The sequence below is a fragment of the Rhineura floridana genome, chromosome 11 (genome assembly GCF_030035675.1).
Source record: "Rhineura floridana isolate rRhiFlo1 chromosome 11, rRhiFlo1.hap2, whole genome shotgun sequence".
In the NCBI taxonomy this organism is placed as follows: Eukaryota; Metazoa; Chordata; class Lepidosauria; order Squamata; family Rhineuridae; genus Rhineura; species Rhineura floridana.
Genome location: NC_084490.1, coordinates 48,794,225 through 48,820,182, shown reverse-complemented (window position 1 = coordinate 48,820,182; position 25,958 = coordinate 48,794,225). Strand labels below are relative to the sequence as shown.

At 44.3% G+C, this 25,958-nt stretch overlaps 1 protein-coding gene across 1 annotated transcript in view; it reads right to left on the bottom strand.

Annotated features, from left to right (window-relative positions):
- Positions 1 to 574: 574 nt before the first annotated feature.
- LOC133368032 (keratin, type I cytoskeletal 17-like) overlaps positions 575 to 25,958 on the bottom strand; it is a 30,452-nt gene continuing 5,068 nt past the window's right edge. Inside the window, exons 2-9 of the mRNA XM_061592114.1 lie at positions 24,501 to 24,629; positions 17,958 to 18,040; positions 14,731 to 14,887; positions 11,330 to 11,491; positions 9,006 to 9,131; positions 5,451 to 5,659; positions 4,040 to 4,068; positions 575 to 748 (exon numbers count right to left, since the gene is read on the bottom strand). Of these exons, the coding sequence (XP_061448098.1) occupies positions 651 to 748; positions 4,040 to 4,068; positions 5,451 to 5,659; positions 9,006 to 9,131; positions 11,330 to 11,491; positions 14,731 to 14,887; positions 17,958 to 18,040; positions 24,501 to 24,629 (993 nt within the window). The 3' untranslated portion in view covers positions 575 to 650. The remainder of the gene's footprint in view (positions 749 to 4,039; positions 4,069 to 5,450; positions 5,660 to 9,005; positions 9,132 to 11,329; positions 11,492 to 14,730; positions 14,888 to 17,957; positions 18,041 to 24,500; positions 24,630 to 25,958) is intronic.

Here is a 25,958-nt window from a genome sequence, read left to right as displayed (position 1 = left end):
GCTGCATCATCAATGACCAGTCCCCCCTCCCCCCAATAAAGCACACCGGTGGGATTGAAGGGAGGGGTAGAACCAGCGATCTGGGAAGTCAAAAAGCCAGGGTGACCAAGGAGGTACAGGTAGAGGAGAAACATCACATGTTGATGCAAAGGTCCCAAACCCCAGTGGTGGCTGGTCCATTAGGGCACTGACCCACCAACCTCAGTCTGTCCTCAGCCAGCTCCCAGTCAGCCTGCATCCAAGTCCAGGGAGTGGCCCTGCCGGTCACCTTCCTCCTCCTCAGTCTCAGTGTTGCCCTTATAGAACTCAGTGGGGAGGAGGATGGGGAGCAAAAATAGAATTAGTTGGCTCTGCCTTCTCATTGGCTCTAGCTCCACCTGCGACTGGTTTCCTTGCATTCCGCCCTACTAGTCTCAGTGGACACCAGCCACCACTCCCCAAACCCCAGGGCTGTATCCCAGAAATCACAGCAAAGCAGGTCACTTGGTGGAAGTGAAAGACTCATTTTATTTCCAGACCAAAGTCTTAATACAAAGAATCACTTTGGTGTGACAAGTTATGCAGAGTCATGCCCTCTCTCTTCCCTCTCCGTCCCACCACCCGCCACTGCCACCACTCTGCTGCCCCTTCTGTGGCCAAGCCGGCATCATTCAGAGCTGGTGCTCCACCTCCTCCACCCGAGAGGACACCACCTTGCCATCCACCAGCTCTTCAATGAGGGTCTTCACCCGGCGGCTGGAGGTGGGCTCTGTAAGGAGGGACAAAAGACACACGAGTATGGCACAGAGAATTGGGAGGAAGCTGGGATGGGATATCCAAGATGCTAGAGATGCGGGCAATCATAAGTGCTCAACAGGGAACATCTCTGCAGGCCTGGTCCCACACGGATACCCCAGGTAGAAGTCTGAATAACCATTGTGTATGCAAGGATTCTGAGATTATGGATACACACTGGGCACCAGGTGTTTCTGCTTAGTTGATATATATCAGCTAAACCGCTTTAATTTAGATGTGTTACATTGCTTGCATTGACGTGTCTGCCACAGAGTTCTTGGGAGCAATACTGATTCTGCACAAGGAGCTTTGAGACAGCCACCGTGGAGCAGTACGAAGATGGGCAGACATTAGGCTTGCAGGATCTGCTGTGTTATTTACTGGAACTCCAAGACCCACTAACTGGAGGCAGGTGTCAAAGATATACATGTAACACTGCCAAATTCTTAGCCCAGGAATTTGCTTGCTAAACAAAAACTGGACTAAGCTCACAAAAATCGACTCTTGGTAACTATGATTGGGTAGACCCAGCTTCAAATCCCCACTCAGCATGAACCCCACTTGTTGATCTTGAGCCAGTCATTATCTCAGCCTACCCTGCCTCACAGAGTTGATAGAAAGACAGATGGATAGATGTTCCGTCACTGCAGCCCTCGGCACCCGCTACCCTGCCTCTTTGCTCCAAAGAGACTTTGCTGATTTGCCACCCAGTTGCCCGCAACTTCCCAGCTGCATATTGCCTCTCCCACCATAGTCAACCTTCCGAGGCCCTCCTTAATACCTTGGGGCTGCAAGCCCAGCTGAAATGTGCGACAGCAGCCTCTTCCAATGCCAAGCCACCCATTTGCATCTGATGCTGAACACCGATTGCAGCTGTTGCCGCCCCACTGCTGACCCTATCCCTAAGCCAGCTTTGGCAGGCAGCAGATGCTGGATGAAGCAAACACAGCAAGCGCTGGCTGGGTATTGCACAGGCTCACTTTTTTCATAGCCAGCATGCACTGAAGCTATTAAGGGAATTGCCCCTCGATTACTTGCTTTTGCTCATGTTCAAAGTCAGACTGTCCTTGGGAGTCTAGAAGGCAGCGAAAGCTGGTGGCTCCAGGTCAGCAGGGCAGTGGAATCCACTACAGTGGTTTTTGCAGGCACTGCCCAATACGCTGGAACCCAGGTTCTAGCCTCCACTGCTGTTCAGCTTTTCCCCGCCACCATCTGAGGTCAAATTGCTTTGGCACCCCTGGGTTTGTTCATGTTATCCTTCTCTTTCACATAAGTGTGTGACTTGGCTACCTTGCCTGAGCCTCTGTGTTGCAGTGCACATGATCTCAGCTTGTATGGACCTGTGAGGGGCTAGTAAGAGAAAATTTCTCTGCCTTTTAGGGTTGGTTGTATTGGATGGCCTGGGCTCTCTTCCAGCTGTGATGCTCATATGATGCTCAGACACAAGCCAGGGTTACTGCTAGCGACAGGAGTGCTCTACCAGTGCCATCCTGACTGTAGTGAGAAGACACTGCTCCCTAGTGGAGAAATACCATTGCAAAAACTTGACTACTACAATCTCCCCAATCAGCTGATTCATTCAGACAGTGGCAGCTGCCTGGACAGCTCCTTGAAAGTTCGGGCTAAAACTCAGAACAAATTCCACTGTCCCACTGACTTGCCACCAGCCACCACTGCATTCAGGGCTGACTTGTTTATGTTGTGTGAGAAAGTCACCATAAACTGCATATTAGGAGTGTTGTGTGATTTGCTCCAGATTGAAGATGTAGGCTGCAATTCTAACTGCATTTACCTGGGAGTGAGCCCCACTAAATTCAATAAGACTTACTTCTGAGTAGATATGGTTAGGATTGCAGCTTTATTCTGCATGTCATGATTTAACTCATATTTCAAAAATGTGTTAGTTTCCAGTATGTGTGGAATTATGACCTGGACAAAGTCTGGTCCAGATCACAATTCATCAAACACATCTTCATCAACATTTAAACAAATTTTAAGTTACTTTAAACATCACAGCTGCTCCCCATCACCACCTTTGTAAAGAGTCATGAGACACATGCAGGTTCTGAGAATTCCTTGGCAGAGACCCTACAATTTCTAGGATTTGGGGGCTGGGAGTCATGACAATTAAATGGATTTAAATTTATAGTGTAAACATGCCTACCACACATGGAAATCTTTTTTTTAATGAGTTGAATTGGGACAAGTTAAGCATACCAAAACCTACCAAAAAAATCACCTTAACATTACTGTGCATGAGCTCTCATGGACATCAGCTGTTCATTGTAAGTAATAGAAGCTCAGCAGTACCCTTAGGCTATATTAGGCATACACTTCAGACAAATTCTGAAACTGAAGTGCATCACTTTAGATGTATTTGGACCTCTTCTGAAGGGATGCAGGTCTTTTCCCAAGCAATCCAAAGGAAAGCAGGCAGGTCACAAAGCTTTGGACACACTTTGGAGATTCGTAAGGTGCTGGTGCAGTTGTTAATGCCCTGTTGTGCAGCTTCAGAACAATCCCTGCAAGTCTCCTATGCAAGTTAGTGAGATAGTGCTGTCCACATTAATCTGCATTGGGGGGGGGGATAAAGGCTGTACCTCTGAAAATGGCTGGTGGGAGGAAAGCCAAGCAAGGATCCTGTTGCTCCAAGGATGCTTTGTGGAGGTGGGCTCCCATAATGGGTTCATCACCTTGGACAGCTCCTTGAAAGTTCAGACTAAAACCCAGAGCGGATTCTACTGCCCCACCAACATGGAGCCACCAGCAGCCTCTGCCATCACCCCATCCCCAGCTGTTTGGAAGAATGCAACCTATCAAACACACACCATGCAAGTCAAAGGAGACAGTGCTGGGAGTGGAAAGACATCTGAAGCCCTGGAAAACGGAAGCAAGGCTCTGCCTTAAGTTTGAGACAAAGTTAATCTTGCCTGAAGCAGGCTGAAGCAAAGCAGACCCTTTCCAAAATGGGTTCCAAAGAAATGTATTTTTCTGTGCATGCCCCTAGGCTATATGATTGCAAAGCCCATTCAATCCAGAGTGTGGAGCAGAAAATAAAAATAGAATACAGGGAACCCCTTTGGAGGAAGGCATTCCCAAGAGTCAGCAGAGGAAGGGACAGCTGTTTTCTTTGCAAGGGTATGATTTTCTGTAAGAGAAGCTGGTGGAGTCTCAGTGTAAAATCATTGCGAGATTGCAATCTGTTTTCCAGATTTATGCACGTTTCTCTAAGGGACAGCCCTAAAAACTGAGTTGTTCTGCTTACCTGGAGAAGCCAGTGGCTCACCTTCTGACCTAAAGGGAGCAAAAACAAACCCTGGATGAGTTAGAGGCTTTGGAATCGCCTGAAATGAAGGTCATTGCCACTATTCAGGTCTCTTTGTTACTCAAACAGTGCAAACCTAACCACGCCTACTCAGAAGCAAGTCCTACTGAACTGGTATGTAAGGTGAGGATTATATCTACATTGCAAATATAAAGCCCTGTTTAAGAAAATGGATGGGAGTGGCATTCTTTAGCACAGTATTTTCATAGGATAAGCCATATAAACTTTCTCTTTGGCTTTGTCCTTGAAAATTATAAACCTACTTCACTGGGAAGAACTCTATTACAGTAGGGCCCCGCTTCCCGGCGCTCCGCTAATGTGGCGGCTTTCCTCCCCTCTTTAAAAGCCGCTTTTGCAACATTTTGCGGCATTTTTGCGCGACACGCCCCATTAAAGTCAATGGGGTTCTGCCTTACGGCGATTTCCGCTTTACGGCGGGGGTCTGGAACGGAACCCGCCGTATAAGCGGGGCCCTACTGTAATACATTCCATCAAATTACCAAAGGCCTCCTCCAGAGGACCTAGTTATTGAGCATTCATCCTGATTTGCTTGTGCAAAGCTTACACAACTTTAGATTCTATCTGGTATTTATTGAGCATCTGTTCTGCTTTCTTTGCAGGGAGGTTATGCAACAATGAATATTCATCCTGATTTATTTGCAAGGCGATTATGTGTCTTCCAGCCAATCGTTCATTCTTTCCATACTTTCAAGTGCATTTCCCCATCACTTTCCTAACTGCAAAAAGTCTTATTTCTTTTTTAAAGTAGATTTGTTGTGCAAGGGCAACATAGTATTTTAATCCACTTGAACTGCACAAACCTAAATCTCCAAGTATGCACTTGAATCCCTTTGGCAAAACAGTGACAGGCTGGAGGCACCTTAAGTGTTTACAACATCACAAGCATTAAAAAAAAATCACTACTACTTTATTAGTACTACTACTGCTACTAGGACTACTCGTAGTAATTGTTACTACAATAACCAACGTTGCAGTCTGGAGTGCTCCTGTTCAGTGTTCCAATCAGTCAGCAAGCCATGCCCTCATCCATAAAATTTCAACCCATCCCCCTCCCACCTGGTTTTCCATTCTCCCCATGACAGACAGTCCGTCCTCATTGTACTGTGTTGGGGGTCCCCACCCCCCACCTTAAGGTTTGTTCTTCTCTAAAGCTTTTTGGTACTTCTGCACATTCTGGAGTTCCCCTGAACCAGCCGACACCCTTTTGTGCATGGCTGCTGCTGTTTTGGCGACGTAAAGATCCACACTCACATCTGAACTTCAGAAACAGAAAGAATGAGTATCAAAAAAGGCCAGCGAGACAAACTGTGATTTGCTTTCCCCCTCGTACCCTTCGAGAAGGCGCCGGTAAGTGGCAATCTCCTGTTCCAGTCTGTTCTTAATGTCCATAAGCCGCTTATAGTCCTCTGCTTGGCGCTGGGCATCCAATCTGAGCTGCAGCAGCTCTGCCTCCCTGGCAGCGACAAGATCACGCAGCCGCGATATCTCCATCCCGTAGCGGGATTCGGTCTCAGCCAGGGTGCCTTCCAGGGCAACTTTCTGGAAACAAGGAAGGGTGCTTTGTGAAGATTCCAAGCAGATGGCTGGCACTCCTGTGGGGCCTGTTATTATTTCATTTCTATCCTGCCTCTCCTGCAAGGTGGCGTACAAAGTTTCCCCTTTTGTCCTCAACAACCCTGAGAGGTAGGTTAGGCTGAGAGAAGGTGACTGGCTCAAGGGCACCCAGTGAGCTTCATAGCTCAGTGAGGATTTGAACCCAGGTCTCCCAGTCCTTATTTAGTCCAGCACTCTACATGCTATGCCACACTGGCTCTTTTCAAATCAGGGGAGATGGATACAGATCAACAGGAGGCTCCGAGCAGCCTTACAAGCCAGTCTTCTTCTGGAAGAAAGTGTATGGGAGACTTGTAGGTCTCACAAATGTTTAGGCCAGCAAGGGTGAGACACCTGCAGACCTCCTGATGTTGTTGGGCTGCAGCTCCCCCCAGCCCCATCCAGCGTGGCCAAGAATCAGGGACAATGGGAATTGTAGTCCAGCAACATCTGGAAGGCCACAGGACAGTTCCCCACCCCTGGTTTGGGGTGAGGATAAATTATGAGTACAGAATTATTGCACAACAGTGTATCAAATCCAAAGGCAGAGCACACTGCTTGCCATACAGTCCAGGTCTTGCATTTACTTGGCCCGGAGCAAAAGGAGAGCCATGGTCTCCTCAAGCCCTTCTTTAAAGACAGCCACACATCGCCAGAATGTAACATACATTATTCCACTTGCCCTGTAGGGATGACAAGAAGATAAGCCACAGACAGCCTTGCTACCTTGTGATCTGGCCTCTTGTCAGGACTCGAGCCCAGACCATAATAATGTGGCACAGTGACTGGAGTGTCGGACTAGGGCTGTAAACATACTAGCGGCCAGAGCAAAGCCATTCCATTAGCCACACCTGGACAGCGAATGAGTTGATTTGTCAATCAGTTGCAAAATCTCTTTGAAGCTGAATTTTAAAAAGACTGAATTAAAAAAAAACACTCACGTTGCTCCCACCAGCTTTTACAGTAAAAAGAGGTGGGGTTTGATTAGCATTGTGTGCTCCTGTTTTCAGAAGAGAGAGGTGGAGACGCAGAACAGTGAGTGCATTTCTACCCTAGGGATTGGGAAGACCCAGCTTCAGAATCTCCACTCAGCCATGAAACTCACTGGGGCAGTCACTATCTCTCAGCCTATCCTACTTTGCAGGGCTGTTGTGAAGATAACGTGGGTTGGGGAAGAGCCATGTATACTACCTCAAGCAGGTCCTTTTTGGGTTTATGGGCACATTTCAAAATTTAAGAAAGTGTCATGGGCACCACCACAAAGTAGTTACCATGGAACTAATCACAAATGGTACATACCTTGCCCAAGAAACTGAGTACAAGACAGAGGTTGGGTCTGAGCCCCAAATGCCAAAGCATATATTTGGCATTATCAAAAATACCCATTTCCCCTGGTGATCCTCAGGGAAACACGCACCCTTCCCAAAACCACACACACACCCCTAGGCAAAACTCAGATGTTCCCAGGCAACCCCACAAATCACACACACCAAAACAACACACACATCTACCCCCCAAAAATGAGGCAAAACACATGTACCCAAAACATTAACACAGCAACACCCTCCAGGACGCCCCCACCCCAGCTTACCAAGCAGTGGTGGGGCCTTTTTTCTTTCTTTTCCCTTCTTTTGTTTTAAAAATTGCATTATTAAAATAATAATTACACTTTTAATAAATGTGGACTGTTTATTCTCTGTTTTGTAGCTGCTTTTCGTTTGTAATGTTTGATTCTACTGTTTTAGGGGACATTTATTTAGCTGCTGATTATGTTGTTCTAAAATACAATTTTCATTGTATTTCTTGTAGATGGTTTTCCCGTGTAATGTTTTTATTCTGATGTTCAAGGGGATGCCGTATTTCCCTGTTTATTGTGGTGTTCTATCACACGATGCTTTTTCTCTTAGCATTTTCTTGTATTAGGTCTTTGTATATTATGTTTAAGATGCCCCCAGCCGCCATCCTCCAAATTTTTTTGAGTGGGATATGAATTGTCTAAACAAATAAATAAAATATAAAGACAGCTTTCCTCTTCTAAGCAGTGGAGGCTGGTTCATTACAGCAAATGGGGCACTGCCCCACCAAGCTCAGTCTGCCCCCATCAGCCACCCCCCACTTGCCTACCTCCTCACTTAGATCCAGTTCAGGGGGTGGCCCCGGCTATCAGCCTCTGTCTCTTCCTTAATCTCAGTGTTGCCTCCTCAACAGGGAGCAGGACAGGAACAAACCCAGAATTAGTTGGCTCTGGATAATATTGGATCTGGATCCGCCAGCCATTACTGTGGGTCCCCCTATTGTTGGCCTCCCTGCCTGCCATCCCCCAGCGGTCTCAAAGGGCAACTGGTTTCAGTGCATCTCCATCTTTGTGTTGTGAATCTAGGGATACATATTCTGCCCCTTTTTACTCAAAACCTGGGATTTTTGAGAATGGATGCATTTTCCCTTCAAGCTAACTTGACGCTGACTTCAACACCGTTTGGTCAATCAACCCGTTGTGACTCTGAGGTATGTACTGGGCGGTCCTAAAAGCTTTGACATCAGCAGTGGGGCTGGGTGTATTCTAATCAAACTATAAAGATGCTTATAGCTGGGTTAAGATTTGTTTGAAACCTCACCCAGAAAAAATGATCTCGCTGCTTTTTAAGGAGCTAGTGTATGTGTAGCCTAAGAATGCCTCTGGGCCATGAAAGATGGCTAGGGGGGCTAGAAGCTGGAGCTTGCCTCTCCAAAATTGGGGAAAAAAACTTTAAAAAACCAGTCAGGAGGGGCAGGGGACCTTGAGGGCACCACGCAGCCATCGATCTCACAGTTGTAGGGAAAATTGAATGGTTGCATGCTCCCATCATACCTACCAGGTAATAAGTAATAGAAGACTCCCCCTCCAAAAAATAAAAATATCAAAGCTCTTCTTCACCATGGTCACCTAAATTCTGCACCAAGGAAAGGTAACTTCTGTGACCTGTATAAATCATGCAAATTAAATTCTGTGCCCACTAGTCATGAGGACAGGCATATAGATATGGAACATGCTGAAGTTCTGTCTCCCTTTTAACTGGGAATCCTGTTCAACATGCACACACTGACAAAGGCATTGCCCATAGATTTCAAAGCTGTGATTGGATTTCTTTACTTCTTTTAAAAAAAAAATAAAAAGGAGAGTGGGTGAAAACTGAGATTTAAGTTCCATGTTCAGTACCAAATCTGAACAATGCAATCACAGAATCCACATTGCTCTGCCAATATTTTCCTGTGCATGGCCCCTCAGCCGCAAGGAAAACCCGCTGGTACTGACCATACTCCGGAGGGACTGGAGCTCAATCTCTAAAGCCTGGGCCAAACGTTTCAGCTCTGTGACCTTCAGCTGAGCAGCCTGGAGAGCTTCGGTATTGACAGCAACCTCCTGATTGAGTGCATCAATCTGCAAGAGAGAAGAAGTAATCATTTCTAGTGGTGTGCCCTCTCCACATCCTCTCCCAGATGGACCTCTTATGTAGAAGGGTTTTTGTTTTGCTTTTTAATTAGATCAAAATTCTGCATCAATGCAATTCAACATTTTCAGCCAACCATAAACCCTGCCCAAACTTTTGCAGATTAACTTGATGGTGCAAATTAAATGCATTTGCTTGTGTTTGTTTCCTTGTCTTAACATTATAAATTTTGCTTCTGTTACCCACAAGGAAAAGCAAGAAGCAAGGGATTGAAGGAAGGACACCTTCCTTCCTTCCTTTGGCTTGTGAGATTTCACAAAGCAGTGGGCGCTGCCCAAACGTTCTTAACCTTAATCTCCCCAGTCATCAGGACTAGAAACTTTGGAGGGTTTAGGAAAGAAGGAAAAGTTATTTGAATGCTCAGCATTTGCAAAATGTGGTTGCAGAAGAGCAGAAAAGGCCATTTCTAGAAGCTGCACGTGGATCAGGCTTCAGGACATCACAAAACTATATCGCTACCTATGCCCTCAATCTTCTTGAAAAGGGAAAGGGTCCTTAATTGGATTTGAGGGCCATGTCCTATCCTGCCCATTATTTCTGTCAATGGAAGTGCACTCCGGTCTTCATCCCTAACAGCTGCACAGAATGAAAACAGATCTTCCTGCCAGCGAGATTTGGCTGGAAGGGAAAAGTAAGCCTCGTTGTTTTTTGTGTTGTTTCCCAACAGAACTACGCTTGCTTAGGCAGGATGCAAAACCCATGTCATCCTTTAGTTCTAAAAAGGCATAGCCTTCCTTGTGGCCACAGTTTTTTGGATAATGGGGGGGGGGGACAAAGAGAAAGAAGGGGATTCTGGATAAATAATGGTATAAGTAAAAAGCCTTTATGCATGGTCAGGAAAAAAGCAGTCACAGAGAGCCTCTCAGGGACATGATCTAACTACTCAACCAAAACCAACATCTCAGAGAAACTCAACGGTTATTGTTGTATCATGCATCTTTCCTACTCCTGCATACCCCCTCCTCCTTTGCCTGAGATCACTTTATAGCAGGAGTGGGGAACCACCAGCCAGGGACCAAATGCAGCCCTCCTGGCCTCTGCATCTGGCCCTTGGGACTAATCCCCAGGCCACACCCATCATTGGCCCTGCTCCGCATCTTCCCTGAGTGCTTTGCCTGGCTGAAATGTGTTCTTGAACTGTGCCAATGCCTCTTGCTAGCCTGGACAGAGAGATGTGTGCGTTTAAACCTCAGATTTACTGCACAAAGGTAAGAGTCACATTGCTTCACCCACTTTTGCCTCTGGCCCCACTCACCACTGGCATCTGGCCCCTGGAAGCTTCCCCACAAGAGAATGCGGCCTGCAGGCTGAGAAAGCATTTTAAACAGCATTTAAATAGCACGTTTTTAACTTGCCTATCAGTTTTTATGGGTTTTAATTTGGTATGGTTTTAAATTTGTAGACTTGTTTTTAATGTTTTTAGTTGCTGTAAACCGCCCAGAACTTCAGCTATGAGGCAGTATATAAATGCAATAAAAAAATAAATAAAGGGACCCCATCCCTGCCATACAGTGACTACCTTTGTACCTTGTGATAAACCGGTCCCAGGTTCAGATATAACTTGCGGGACCACCTTACTTCATAGGCGCCAGCTCCAGCACTTTAATCTACAGAAGAGGCACTTTACAGATGCCACAAAATACTCATCCCACACTTGTATGCAATCGTTCTTTTAATGTGGCAGCACCTCATTTGGAACTCCCTGCCTATTGACATCAGGCAGACGCCTTCGCCGTATTCCTTTCGGTGCCTGGTGAAAACTTTTCTGTTTAGGCAGGTCTTTCTAGACACATGTTGTCTATTAATCTTTTTAGTCAGTAGCTGTTTTAATTGTTTTTAAAATATTTTTAATTACTTGTTTTTAACTGTTTTATCAATAATTGAAATGTTTTTTGTAAACCGTTTAGAGTTTTTTTCCCAATAAAGCAGTATATAAAATAACACTAAGCCACAAATTGTGGTTTGTTTTGCAAAAGAGTCCACTTAAGTGCATTTATGGTAAAATCTGCAGCCTTCACCAGGCTGGTGCCCTCCCATCTGCCCCAGCCAGCAAGCCTTTGGCAAGTTGCCACCTTCCCTTTTGGCACATGAGCCATTTCACCCTCTTTCATTGCCAAGCCTTCCTAACCTGGGATTTGTGCAATGCCTCAGCTTCCTGGCGGTTCTTCTCCATTACGTCCTCATACTGATCACGGATCTCAGCCAGGACTTTCTGTAGGTCAGCACCAGGCATGGAGTCCACTTCCACGTTGATGGTGCCCCCAAGCCTTCCCTGGAGAGAGGCCACTTCCTGTAGGGTGAGGTGATTATACATCAATGGGAAAACAACCAGAAACCGCAAGGGGCAGAGGCTGGACGGATAACATACAGCAATCATCTGTATCGTGTCCCAAACATTTACTAAATGAAAGCAAGTAGAACTGTTACAAGTAGGAACTGCAACAAAATACTGCAGTGCAGAGTATTCCCATACAACATTCCAGGCAGTCAACCATGTCTTCTTCCAGGACATTCAATTCCACTTCCCCTCCCACCCAGTTTTTCCAGTTCCCGCCCCAACCGTCCTTATCGGCATCTTCCATGCTACTATTCTATGTTTGTATGAGTCTATGATTCTATAACCACTGAATGAGCATGCTCAGTCCTCATTAGGCTGTTTCTGGTGCCCCCCTCCCTTTTGGAGGTTTTAGGAGTTTTTTTTTCTTCCCTAAAGCTTTTTTGTATTTCTGTACTTTTTTGTACCTTTGAGGCCTGTTAACCCTTCCACTTTTGTGTGGATAGTGGTTTTTTTTGTTACATAAACAGCAGTTATCAGAAATAAAAGGAATGGAATACCCTACCCCAAGAAGTTCGCTCTGCTCCCTTCCTGTTGGTTTTCCGGAGACTTCTGAAAACAATCTTGTTCCGGAGAGCCTTTGGGAGGGACTGAAGGTAGAGCCTGACACTGATCTTATGTCTTCTATGTTAACTTTTACCTTTGTAGTCCCTTTAGTACCAATGCCTATATATTTGTATATGGGGTGTGTGTGTGTGTGTGTGTGTGTGTATTGTATTGTATTTATGTATTTTAATTGTATTTTATGTATTTTAATTTATTTTAATGTTTTTGTGATTTTACTGCTTACAATTTTATTATGTACATGTCTGATTTTATTTTTGTAAGCCGCCCTGAGTGCCCTATTATAAGGTAGAAGGGTGGGATAGAAATATTTTAAATAAATAATAAATAACTATTCAGTGGCATAGCAAGTGAGTAGTGTGTACAAATCACTTTCAGATGGCCAGTGGAGGGTGCTCCATTAGGGCAAAAGGTGCACTGCCCCACCAACCTCAGTCAGCCCCTACCTGACTGCCTTCTTGCTTACAACCTTTCAGGGGGGGAGGTGGCACTGGCCGTCAGCTTCTTCCTCCTTAGTTTCAGTGTTGCCTTTGTAGAACTCAACAGGGAGGAGAATTAGAAGGTGTCTCTGCCTGTTGTTAGCTGTGGCACCACCCACTGCTGGTCTCCCTGCCTTCCAACCTAACGGATGGGCACCAGCAGCCACTGCTGCAGATGGCTCTAGTGATCAGCAAGCATCATGAAGGATTCAAAAGGTGCATTTCCCTACTACCTAGAAACCACTTTTAAAAACCGGAAGCTCACTAATGTATTTTCTTTAGATTTCCAGCCCTCTGTGTACCAAATGGTTTTGGGTAAATAGTAATTAAATTAAATACACATCTATTTAGTTTAGTTTTGCATACTGAAATAAGGGCAGATATAAGCAACAATTTAATTGATCAAGGAGTTACTTAGGAATTAGGGACGGGCAAGAAATTTAATTCAGTCTGCATTTCAAGCCGAATTTAGCAAATGTGCACTTTCCAAAACAATATGAGAACTGAAACAGAAATTCACACTTATTCAAATTTTGCAATAGTTTGCCAACCAACCAATCTTATTAAAAAATGCACGTTAGGAAAAAGTATGCATAAAAATGAATATATGAGTAAAAATAACATACAAAATGCATTATAAGATGAGAAATTGCTTGCAAAAATGAACATTCGTCAAAACCGCCTACAAAAAATGTGTTTATTAGGAGAAATTCACATTAAAATGCTGGAGAATTTTCATGATGACTTTTTTTAACCAAAAAAAATCACAAACTGCTGCAGAAATGTGGAGAGCTGAATTTAAGATTGGAAAAATGAGAAATGGAGGGAACTGAAATTGACAGGTCTTTCCATCCCTATTAGGAACATAGGAAACTGCCTTAACACTGAGTGAGACCATTGGTCCATCAAGTTCAATACTGACTACCCTGACTGGCAGTGTTGCTCCAGGGTTCCAGACAGAGATCTAGTCCCAGACCTACCTGAAAATGTCGGGGGCTAAACCTGGGATGTTTTGCTATATAACAAAATGCATGTAGTCAACTCTTTGGAAACCCCAGATGCCTATACCAAGCGGGAAGGACAATCTCACCATTCATCCCATACAGATGTGCAATAAAATAGTCATCGCCGGTATCTCAACCTACTTTGCTCCCTCATTAACTCTGGTGGTCGTTCCCTTCCATGCTATTCTCAGTGACACTTTAAATGAGGGCTAAACTACTGCCGTTTCACTCTCTGATTTGAGCCCATGGTGAGCAAAATGGCAGGGGCAGACCCTAGAACCATAGCTCACTTGCAGAGCACACACTTCTGCATGCAGAAGGTCTTCGGTTCAGTGCCTGGCATCTCCAGTTAATAGGATCTCAGGTGGCAGGTGGTGGAAAAGATCTCTCTCTGCTGGAGACCCTGGACAGCTTCTGCTAGTCAGAGTAGACAGGACTAGGATGGATGAGTCAATGGTTTGACCTGGTAGACGGCAACTTCCTACATTCACTAGTCCTTTGCCTTGAATATGGAAAGTGAGGCATATTATCTTCAAAAACAGGCATCCTGCTCAACTATTTATGTTTAGAAAGGCAGACAGAGTCCCACGATGCTCCCTAAACTAGCAATAAGGAACCTCCAGCCAATGAGCCTAATTAGAGTCCACATTTGACCTGCAAGGCTGTTTCAGTCAAGCCACGCCCATCTGCCCTATGACATCAGGTGCAGGGAAGGTGGGTGTGGCTTGGCCCAAACATGCCATCAGGTGTGGGGCAGATTAGACATGGCTGAGCCAAAAAGGCAATTTGTAGGCAAAGCCCTGCATACCTGGCTTTGCAAGTGCCAACAATCAGCTGATCATCAGAGCTTGCAAAGCATAGTACACCAGCCTAAACAGTACAGCACTAAACAGGTCTACTAAGAAGCAAGTGTCATTGGGTTCAATGGGGCTTGCTCCCAGATATAAATATAGTATTGAAGCCAAAAATCCAGAAACTTCATGTCAGACTCTGGCAGCACTACCAAAGGAGGGGAGAAATAAATAAGCACTAGCTGTAATAACTGAATGTCAAGCTGCTGGTGGTGAAACACAGAGCAGCAGGGCAGATCCAGCCTATGTTGTATGAGTCCTGCCATTGCTGAGTCCTCCCAGACAGCCCTTCTCACCTCCTTGTGGTTCCTCTTGAGGCAGGCCAGTTCCTCTTCGAGGTTGTCAACTTGCACCTGCAAACTAGCTCGGCTTGCGTTGAGCTCCTCCAGGGCCTTGCGCAGCCCGCTGAGGTCCCCCTCCACGGAGAGGCGCACAGCCAGCTCAGATTCCAGCCTACAGGGGCAAAATGGTCTGTATAGCACATTTCCAGCCATGGCTCTCCAAGACCACATAACTGGGGGTCCATTGTGGCAATGATCTAGGCCAAGGTTGCAGGGGTGGCTGTGGCTCCATGTCAGTGGAATCCACTCCAGGTTTTACTCTGAATTTTCAGGGAGTTGTCCAAGGTGCTGACTAAAACCCAGAGCAGATTCCGCTACCCCACTGACATAGAGCCACCAGTCAGCACTGCCAGGTTGTCTTGAGAGCCTCTAATGTCATATTGGAGTACAGAATCTGGGGCCTAGAGAAAAAAGCTACCTATTTCTAAGACAGATCTTCCTCCTTTTAATTCTGACCTCACAATTTCTGTGTGGATAATATTAAGTCCAGGGATAATTAATGCAGGCAATGAGGAAGGAGGATCATGCCTATGGGCCCCACTCACAATCGCCATGTGTTGGTTAGGTCTTCATTATGGAACAGGGATAGGGAACTTGTGGCCCTCTGCATGTTCGAATCCAACTCCCATCAGCCCCAGCCAACATGGCCAATGATCAGGGATGGTGGGAGTTGTAAACCCACAGCTGGAGGGCCACATCCCCACCCTGGGTATAAAGCCTACTATATAAGAGACCAAATCAACATGTGGAGAGGAGATTGGGAGCAGGACTGTCAGGTGTGATTCTATTCCTGCTCTCCACATATTGCTTATCTCTGGATTTCACATCATCTTTCCAAAGCTCTACTTTCCAAATAGTTTAATTGGCAATTAAAGTGATAGATCAAAGCAAAGCAGCATGGAAGAGAGCTCCTCTGCAAAAAGATATTGGGTCTTCCAAAGATCTATTTTGTAAGTAATCTAGGACAAACTTCCTAATTGCACAGCTATTCACAGAATGTCAGAAATTAATGTCAGAATGTCAAAAATTAATCCAGATCTTCTGAATTAATGACAGATGAGCCCCCATGACTCCAGATCCATTTGGGATGCCTGGTGCTTTCAGCTGGACATCAGCATGGGGATGAGATCACTGGGCCAAAAATCCAGCAAAAAAGGACAGAAAAGATCAGGTTTGACTTGAACCAACAACTTTACTCGAAAGATCTCCAGAACCTGAGCTACCTGATCTAGATGAAGACACAACTCCTTTTTAGAACTGAACTCCTTTGCATGCTGTTGTTGTTGTTATATGCCTTCAAGTCAATTACGACTTATGGCTACTCTATGAATCAGTGACCTCCAATAGCATCTGTCATGAACCACCCTGTTCAGGTCTTCTAAGTTCAGGTCTGTGGCTTGCTTTAGGGAATCAATCCATCTCTTGTTTGGTCTTCCTCTTTTTCTACTCTCTTCTGTTTTCCCCAGCATTATTGTCTTTTCTAGCTAATCATGTCTTCTCATTATGTGTCCAAAGTATGATAACCTCAGTTTCATTTTAGCTTGATAGTTCTGGTTTAATTTGTTCTAACACCCAATTATTTGTCTTTGTAGCAGTCCATGGTATGCACAAACCTCTCTTCCAACACCACATTTCAAATGAGTTGATTTTTCTCCTATCCGCTTTTTTCACTGTCCAGCTTTCACATCCATACTTAGAGATCAGGAATACCATGGTCTGAATTATCCTGACTTTAGTGTTCAGTGATACATCTTTGCATTTGAGGACCTTTTCTAGTTCTCTCATAGCTGCCTCCCCAGTCCTAGTCTTCTTCTGATTTCTTGACTATTGTCTCCATTTTGGTTAATGACTATGCCAAGGTATTGATAATCACTGACAAGTTCAATGTCCTCGTTGTCAACTTTAAAGTTACATAATCTTCTGTTGTCATTACTTTAGTCTTCTTGACATTCAGTTGTAGTCCTGCTTTTGTGCTTTCCATGCTTTGCATGCTAACATTCATCAAAAGGATAGGTCTGGGTTAAGGCCTTGTAAGCAGGCCTTGGAACACTGCAATCTGTTTGTCAGCCAGCTATGCAGAATGTGCCATGCTTAGACTAGAATATAAATCTGCTGATAAGCATTAACCAACAGCAGTCAGGCCCAGCATCACTGGGCGGCCAGTTTGGGCCCTGACCAGGGGGCCCTGTACAACCCCTTTAGGGTGAAAGAGTGGCACTCCTGCTCTGCTATCCACAGTGTCAGGTCAGGCGACCCAGTACTGCCACGGATTATACAGTGGGCGGTCCCAGGCACACACACACACAATACAGGCAGCACGGACTTCAATAAGACCACCTGCCCCACCTATCTGTTGTGTTAGCACGTCACTGCACACACCCTGTGCACTGCGCATGCATGCCTACCATCACCAGAGATGGCGACATGGGTACCCCTAAGGGACTGATGCCCCCGCCACCATTTCAGTTGGTAGAAGGCATGCCCACGCAGTGTGCACACTGTCAAAAGAAGTAGGTGGGGCGGCTGGGCCTATTTAAGCCCCACACTACCTGTATAGGGAGGGGTTGTTGCTTGTAACACACCACATGCCCAGTGCAGGCTGATGCCCAAGGGCCCACTGATGCCTGGCACCGGCCCTGACAGCAATATGGATCATCTTACGCTGTGTACAATACACACTGTACATTTAAAGCACATGACTTTCCCCAAAGAATCCTGGGACCTGTGGTTTGTTAAGGGTGCTGCGAATTGTAATCATGTGAGGGGTGAACTACAGTTCCCAGGATTCTTTGGGGGAAGCCATGTGCTTAGTTTTTCTTCATGGTGACTTTTCAGAATTCTGAAGCTTCTCAAGTTGGATAAATTACAACTGAAAAAGGAGAATTCTAGGAAGGAAAACTAGTGCCTCTTTGTAGCCTGCATGACAACAGGCCCTTCCTGGGAGCCAAGACCCCTTTGCTTGTCATCAGCTAGGATGGCTGACCATAAGGGGTGGTGATGGGGGATGGAGAGCAACAGCCTGACCAATTTTTGACTTCCAGGCCTGTTGCCAGAATTTTTCCATGTAAAATTTAATCCCTGAATGGCAGTTTACAAACTGTTCCAGGCAACCCTACCTCTAAAACAAGTAATATTGCATGTATGATGAACAGAAGGAGGCAGCTGTGATGAAGATATCTTACTTCACTCTGAAATCATCAGCAGCAAGTTTGGCATTATCGATCTGTAAGAGCAGCCCAGCATTTGTCAAGGTCTCCTGTTGGATCTGCAGAGAGATGAAAAGGTAGGTCAGGCTCCAAAATGCGATCACAGTTCCAGGGTAGGAGGTGTAAAATGGGCAGTTGCCATCTCCTAAAGGACAGGCTTCTGTTAGTGCAAAAATAAGCCCATCAATAGGCAAAATCAATTTGTTTTGCACATCCCTAATGTGCCAATCATCCAAAAGAAGCCCACCAGGATTTGATACCCATAGAATGGAATCCTATAATTTACAAGGGCTGCCTTTGCCAACCTGGGGCTATGCCGGCTACGACTGATCAGAGTTATAGTCCAAAATATCAGGAGGGAGCCAGGTTGGCGAAGGCTGTGCTAGGAACTCACTAATAGGCAAAAAAAACCTTTGCGGTTTAAGAATGTACCTATGGCCAACAGATATTTCTATCAAACTTTAAAAAGCAGGGAAATTGGGCAGCTATAGTGAATGCACTAGGAGAGCAGGAGACCTGACCTCCTCTCTGCCCTACACTTTTGTAAAAATGCAAAAGCAACTTGGGTTGGTTTTTCACAGTCCAATCCACTTCCTGTGTAACTTGGAAGAATTTGGTAGCATGTGCCTCTGAGCATATGGTGAGTGGTGGCAACACCTGCCATCTCAAAACATGGAGAATTACATTTTTGTATGTTTGTTGGTGTTCTTATTTTGCTTCTTTCCTGTGTTACTACTATTTCTACAGAGAATCTAACCTAGAAACTTATATTTCTTTCATTATCCATCCTAGAAATCTGTGTCAAATTTATTTTTTATTAATTTCAAAGCCTTTTTATTGGTCAATGTCATATGATGGTGAAGACAGCCTTTTGTGTTTCAAACTGGAGGTTATGCTCTATTTCTATTTTGGGCACATTAACAGTTGAATCTGAAACTGCACTTTGATGTAAAATTAGACCGATTGCAATATGTTGCTACTTAAGCAATGACTCTGCCTGTTGGAAAGAACAAATGTGGCCTGCCCAAGATGCATGTTTTCAGCCTGCTATACTTAAAGCACTCCACTTAAGGAAAGGTGGGCATGGTCAATTAAAAACATAGAGCACAACTAGAAATTTGCTAGAATATATTTCACCTGCCTCTGTTTTATTTTGTACAAACTGAGACACTCCTCATGTCCACTGGAGACTATTCTGCAGAATAGTCAGTGCCATTACAGCATTCTACAATTATTTTTGGAAATTTTTTAGTGTAAATTTTGCAGAGTGTTGCTGTACTTCACATATTCACAGAAACAGAAGCAAAAGAGAATGATTTACTATAGGAAACTTCACTAAAATTACAAAGTAAATCAAACATATTTCAAGTGACTGAACTATATCAACTGTTTAAATATCGTTGCTCCTCCCTGCTAAAACAAGATCAGCACATATCTTTTTTTCTGTTATTTGGGCTGATTGCAGATGTTGCCACCACTCACCATATGCTCAGAAGCACATGTTACCAAATTCTTCCAAGCTACACAGGAAGTGCATTGGATTGTGAAAGACCAACCTTAATTGTGTTTGCATTTTGACAAATTTGTAAGGCAGTCCAATATCTCAGAGAGGTCAGGTCTCTGAGTCCTGCTCCCCTGGTGTACTCACTATAGCTGCCCAATTTCCCTGCTTTTTAAAGTTTGATAGAAATATTTGTTGGCTATAGGTACGTTCTAAAACCACAAGGAGTTTTTTTGCCTATTAGTGAATTTCCCTGCTGTTTAATCCAGGAGGTAAGAAATGGGATCCTGTGCAAGTTTGCTGAGAATGGATTGATCATTTGCATGCTTATCAAGCTAAGTGGGATTTACTCCCTTGCAGTCATGCTTAGGATTGGAGGAACCGGCCATGGGGGCAGGAGGAGCAGGAGGAGGAGGGAAGAAGGGCTGGAGTGGCCAGGGGAAGAGGTAGAAGGAAGAGGGGATGGGAGGGAGGAGGAAGGGAGAGGAGAGGGGAAGGAGAGGCAAGGGGGGAGGGGAAAGGCATGTCTGATCATTTGCATGCTTATTGGATTCAATGGGATTTACTCCCATGCAATCATGCTTAGAATAGATAAAACTGACCATGGAGAAGGGAGAGGGGACAGGAGAGGGAAGGAGAGAGGTAGGGGAAGGAGGGGGTGGAGATTGGAAGGACATAAGGAGGGGGAGGGAAGAGGCAAAAGGGAAGGGATAGGAGGGAGAAGAAGAAGGGGAGGGCAGGTTTGTCCATTTGCATGCTTTTTGAGTTCAATGGGATTTACTCCTATACAGTCTTGCTTAGGATAGGTGAAACTGACATGGGGAGTGGGCAGGGAGGGGGAGGAGGGAGAGGGAGGGGAGGAGATTGGGTAGATCAGCACTGGGCAGAGGGAAAGCCATTTTCCTGTCAGGGGAACAGAAGTCTCCTAGCAACTCTTAGCACCCTCCACAAACTACACTTCCCAGGATTCTTTGGGGGAAGGCATGATTATCTAAAGTGAAATAAAGGTCTGGCATGGGTGTGGTCTCCTCATTAACCAAGCCAAGCAGCTGTGAGTCTGGCTTTTAGAACACTGAGCATGCCCAATGTTATAATAGACTTCAATGTTAAATTTCTTAAATTAATTAGAAATCAGCCATGCATTTTTTTTAACTTTTAAACTGGAGAAGATAAAGGTCAGAGTATGGGGCAAGGTCAGTACTAGGATTACAGGTACTCTGTGAACATGTCTGGATTTTAATTAATTTCAACAAATTATGAGACCACTGATAGAAAAAAGTCCAACAGGGGTCTGGATTTCCCCCCCTCGTTTTACACTTTGAACTCTTGATTCTCTCTGTTGTGTGTATCACCATGAAAACTGAGAGGGTTGTTAAGCAAGCATTTCTGAGTTCAGGACTATACGTTTTGTAAGGTTTTGTTTTAAAATGTACTTATAAGCAGCAGCAGAATGGCATGAGGGGTATTTTCAATTGAATATTGTGGAATGCAAAAAATATATGGTGGCTGTATAATAAGCCCCACTGAATACAGTAGCGTCTTACTTCTGAGTAGACATATAGAGGATTGCATCATGTACCTTCCAGAGAAGTGAGTTTAAAACATATGTATTTGTGTTGGTGGGCCTTCCAGACAAATATGTGCTTTGTTAAGAATTATGTTTTCATTTTTAACAGCTATTACATTTAATTGTGCTTCTAAGTTCAATGTATTTATCGTTTGTGATAAGCCACAGTGATTAAATATATTTCTTTATTTCTTTAACGAAATTAAATGTATAAGGCCGCAAGGAATGAAAAGATCTGTCAGCTTCGGTGTCTCGTTTTTCCAATCTTAAATTCAGTTCTCCACATTTCTGAAGCAATTTGTGGATTAAAAAAAAAACTCATGAAAATTCTCCAGCATTTTTGTGTGAATTTCTCCTAATAAACACATTTTTGTAGGCAGCTTTGATTAATGTACACATGTTTGCAAGCCATTTCTCATCACATCATGCATTTTTGTATGTTATTTTCATTCATACGTTCATTTTTATGCACACTTTCCCCTAACATGCATTTTTGTAAACATTTGTTGGTTCGCAAACTGTATTGCAAAATTAGAGTAAGTTCGAATTTCAAAGGACAGCTGTGTTTCAGTTCTCACATTGTTTCAAAAAGTGCGGATTTGATCGATTCAGCTTGAAATGCAAATTCAATCAAACTTCTCTCCCACCCGTAATAGGCCGTCCATCAATGAAATTCCTTAGGTGGCTCATAAGAATATGAGAAGAGCCTGCTGGATCAGACCAAAGACCCATCTAGTCCAGCATCCTATTCTCACAGTGGCCAACCAGATGCCTAAAGAAGCCCATAAGCAGGATCTGAGCACAACAGCACTCTCCCCACCTTAAACTGCCTTCAACAGTGGGAGGAGATTATAGCCACTATGACTAGTAGCCATTGATAGCCTTCTCCTCCGTGATATTTAAAAATATATCATACAATATTTAAAAAATGTTCCCTAGTGCAGACAGAATAAAACAATTTGCAGCTCAGCTGTAGACCACATAAGGAAAAGAGTGGGAGCATACTAAGGTTATTTTAAGCCATATGTGTATAACACAAAGTGAATTCAAAGAAATGTGGCTGGTTTCTTTTATTGATTATCATTTGGTCAAGAAAATTCATCTATTGAAGTGTGCTTCTGCTAATTCTCAGAGTAGCAACTGTCCTGGCTAGGACATGGACCCAGATGCTGCTTCATCAGTAGAGAAGTCCTGATACCATGAGGAGATCTAGAAGATCTTCTCCACAGACTATCTCAGGAAGCAGCCACAGAGGCAACTCCACTGTTAAAGGTTTCTGTAGGTGAGGAGACCTTGAGACTCATGTGGAAGACAATTCACAAATTAATAAAACAACAACAACAATGCAAAGGATTGTGATAGCCCCATCCTGGGCTAACTCCAGGGTTGCATGGGCCCCTCACTATGCCTGTAGCCCCCCAACTGCAATGGGTGAAGGGTGGACCCAGCTTCTCTCTTTCTCCTGCCCCTCTATCCTAGAGCTGTTTGCTGGTGGTGGACAGGTAATGGTAGTGGTTTGCATACATTGGGACTGGTAGAGTGGAAGGCAGGAAGCCAACAGTAAGTGGCGCCAGAACCAATGAGAAGCAGGGTCAACTAATTCTACTTTTGTCCCATCCTTCTCCCTACTGTGTTCTGCAAAGGGCAAAACTGAGACCCAGAAGGAGGAAACTAACAGCTACTGCTACCCTCTGGACTGGTTGTAAGTAGGATGTTAGACAGGTGGGGACTGAGGTTGGTGAGGCAGTGCCCCACTGGCCCTAATGGAGCAGCCTCCCGACAGGTGGGATCTCCCTGCACACAGCAAGGAAAAAGAAAAGATTCAGAAGCAGCTGGGAGCCAGTCCTCTCCTCTTGAATAAGTTTCCTTGCCCATATCCTCAGACACATCCTCCTCAGAAACTCCCTTAACTCTTGGAGGCCTGCCCTCATCAGCACACCCCTCCCAGGGGCAGCAGGGAACATCACAGCCTCACTGGGGCACATGCCTTGGGGACAGAACATGGCCCCTTTAACTGAACATGGATTTCCTCCAGCAAGGAAGAGCCTTGCACTCACACTTCCCTACAATATTATTTTTGCCCTCTCTAGGCTCCAGATGGATGCTGGAGCAACTCTCCAAGCCATAAGCCATTAGAAAGGTAAGATAAGATAATAGATATACATATATATAATTTGTTGTTGTTATGTGCCTTCAAGTCGATCATGACTTATGGCGACCCAATCAATCAGTGACCTCCAAGAGCATCTGTAATGAACCGCCCTGTTCAGATATTTTAGGTTCAGGTATGTGGCTTCCTTTATGGAATCAACATATATATAATATATATACATAAAACAAATAATATTGTGCTTCAGTGCAGCACTTTGTCAACAGTCACCTCAACAGCTGCTAAAAAGGTACTGCATGTAGTCCATTATAAAAAGCTGTTTTACGTATGCATGTAATCACTTATGTTCTTGTTGCTGGGTGATGCAACACTTTTTTGACTCACAACTAAATTTGAGAGCTTGCTTCCACTGAAATTAGACATGCAATTCAATAACGATAATTTTAGGTAAGATGAAAGATATTGGTTCAAAACAAGAGACTGAAATAGGATATCCTGCATCACTAGCAGGATTTTAATAGCACAGTGTTGGAGAGATTCAAAGGCTCCAGTACTGATCTCATGAAAATTAAGATGGCAGTCCTATATGCACTTCCGTGGGAGTAAGCTCTGTTGACAACAGAGACTTACTTCTATATACACATGTATAAGATTACACTGCATCTGGCGTCTTTTAGGGAGGTAGATGAGAAAATATAAAATGGATGGTCCGTGTCAATAATATGTTTCAATATTGGAACAGGCTTTACACTGTGTGTATATTGTTGTGGTCAATTACCATCCCTGAGTTTGTCTGAAATCTGCCCACATAAGGTGTGTCCATGCTGCAGACTAGAATTGGTTTAAAAGTCGTTCCCTCTTTCAAGGAAATCCTGGGAATTGTAGTTTTGTGATGTGGGGTCTCTAACAGAGAAGCTTCTGCATCTTGCCAAACTACAGTTCCCAGGATTCTTTCAGAAAAGCCCAAAGTGCATATAGAATTGGTATGTGTAATATAGACATGCACCCACTGCCCACAAGTCTTCCCAAAGAAATATTACTAAGTGCAGCTTCATGTTAACCTGTCTGTAGCCGTGCACGTCCTAAGAGGAAGAATCAGAAATCCAGGGGCAGTGCAAATTCATAGGAACATAGAAAACTGCCTTATACAGAGTCAGACCATTGGTCTATCCAGCTCAGTGCTACCTCCAGTGACTGGCAGTGGCTCTCTACGGTCTCAGGCAAGGGGACATTCCCTGCCCTACCTGGAGATGCCGGGGCCTGAAACTTCTGCCTGCAAAGCAGATGCTCAGCCACTGAGCCACAGCCCTTCCCTTTCTAAAGATGTAATAATCCAGGTACCTTAGACTTCAGCTCTGTGATGATGTTGAAATAACCGCTCAGGTCCGGACCCCCAGCTGATGCTTGCTTCACATAGGTCTCCCGGATGTTCTGCTCCAGCTGAGCATTAGCTTCCTCAAGAGAGCGTACCTGGCATACGGCAGAGGAAATCAAATTGGATGTTGATGTTGACACAGAATAAAGGGGTTGCTGAACCCCACCGAGGACAGACGTTTAAGTAGTCTAAGCGCTAAAGGGGGCTGGTGACCGCTTTCCATGTATCCACAAGCAGTTAGGGGCTCAAGCAGGCCAATTCCCTTCCAACTCTATTTTACTTTTACTTTTATTTCCAGTTGACACTCTCAGCATTCTACAGGTCCTGGAAACTACTGAGTGCAAGTCCTTCTCTGGTTGTTCTCAGGTTGTTGCTTTTAAGACATCCTTTTATCTTAATTTAACAAACCTAGGGAGGACCCTCTGTCTGGATTCAAAAACAACTACCTTATTTTTGAGTGGTCTCGTTTTCCTTCCAAACTGATCGGCCCAGGAACCATGAGGGTTTGATATTAGAGGGAATTATAACGGGGGTACACATTTGTGCCTTTTGTAAACAGTCAGAGGTGGCTGTCATGAAGCCTAGTGGCAGGTCATGAAAGCTGTGGAGAGAGATTGACATCATCTGACCCATGGAGTGTGATCCACTGAGACATTCACTCACAGGGACCCCATGGAAAATGAGCAGGAGCTGAATTACGATACTCTGGACTCTTCAAATGGTCGCTCTGCGGCAGGATTAAACTATTCTCCTTGCACTCTGCTTTATCCTCAAGCTAAAAAGAAAAGTAATGTCAACCCTGCACCCTGCACACGAAAGGAGCTTCCAGGTGACCTGCTTATTGAGAATTCATTCTGATTTGTTTGCAGGGAGATTAGGCAATGTTGCCTATTTAATGAGCATTTATTCTGATTTGTTTGTAGAAAGGTTAGATGATGTTGCATCTGATCTGTCAATTTCAGTTGTCTCAGTTTCTCATTTTTTCAAATCTTAAATTCAGTTCACATTTCTGCAGCAATTTGCAATATTTTTTTCAAAAACATGCTCATGAAAATTCTCCAGCATTCTAGTGAGAATTTCTCCTGATAAAGACATTTTTGTGGGCAGTTTTGACTCATGTACACATTTTTGCGATCAATTTCTCATCATATAATGCATTTTTGTGCATTATTTTTATTCATATATTCATTTTTATGCACACTTTCTCCTTACATATGGATTTTTGTAAACAAGGGTTGGTTGGAGAACTGCATCGCAAAATTTGAATAAGTTTGAACTTTTAATGATGGTTGTGTCTTGATCCTCATATTGTTTTGGAAATTGCAAATTTGGTAGATTCGCTCAAAATGTGAACTGAAACGAATTTCTTGCCCATCCCTAGTTGCATCAAGCAATTTTTATTCCACACTTTCCAGTGCATTTTC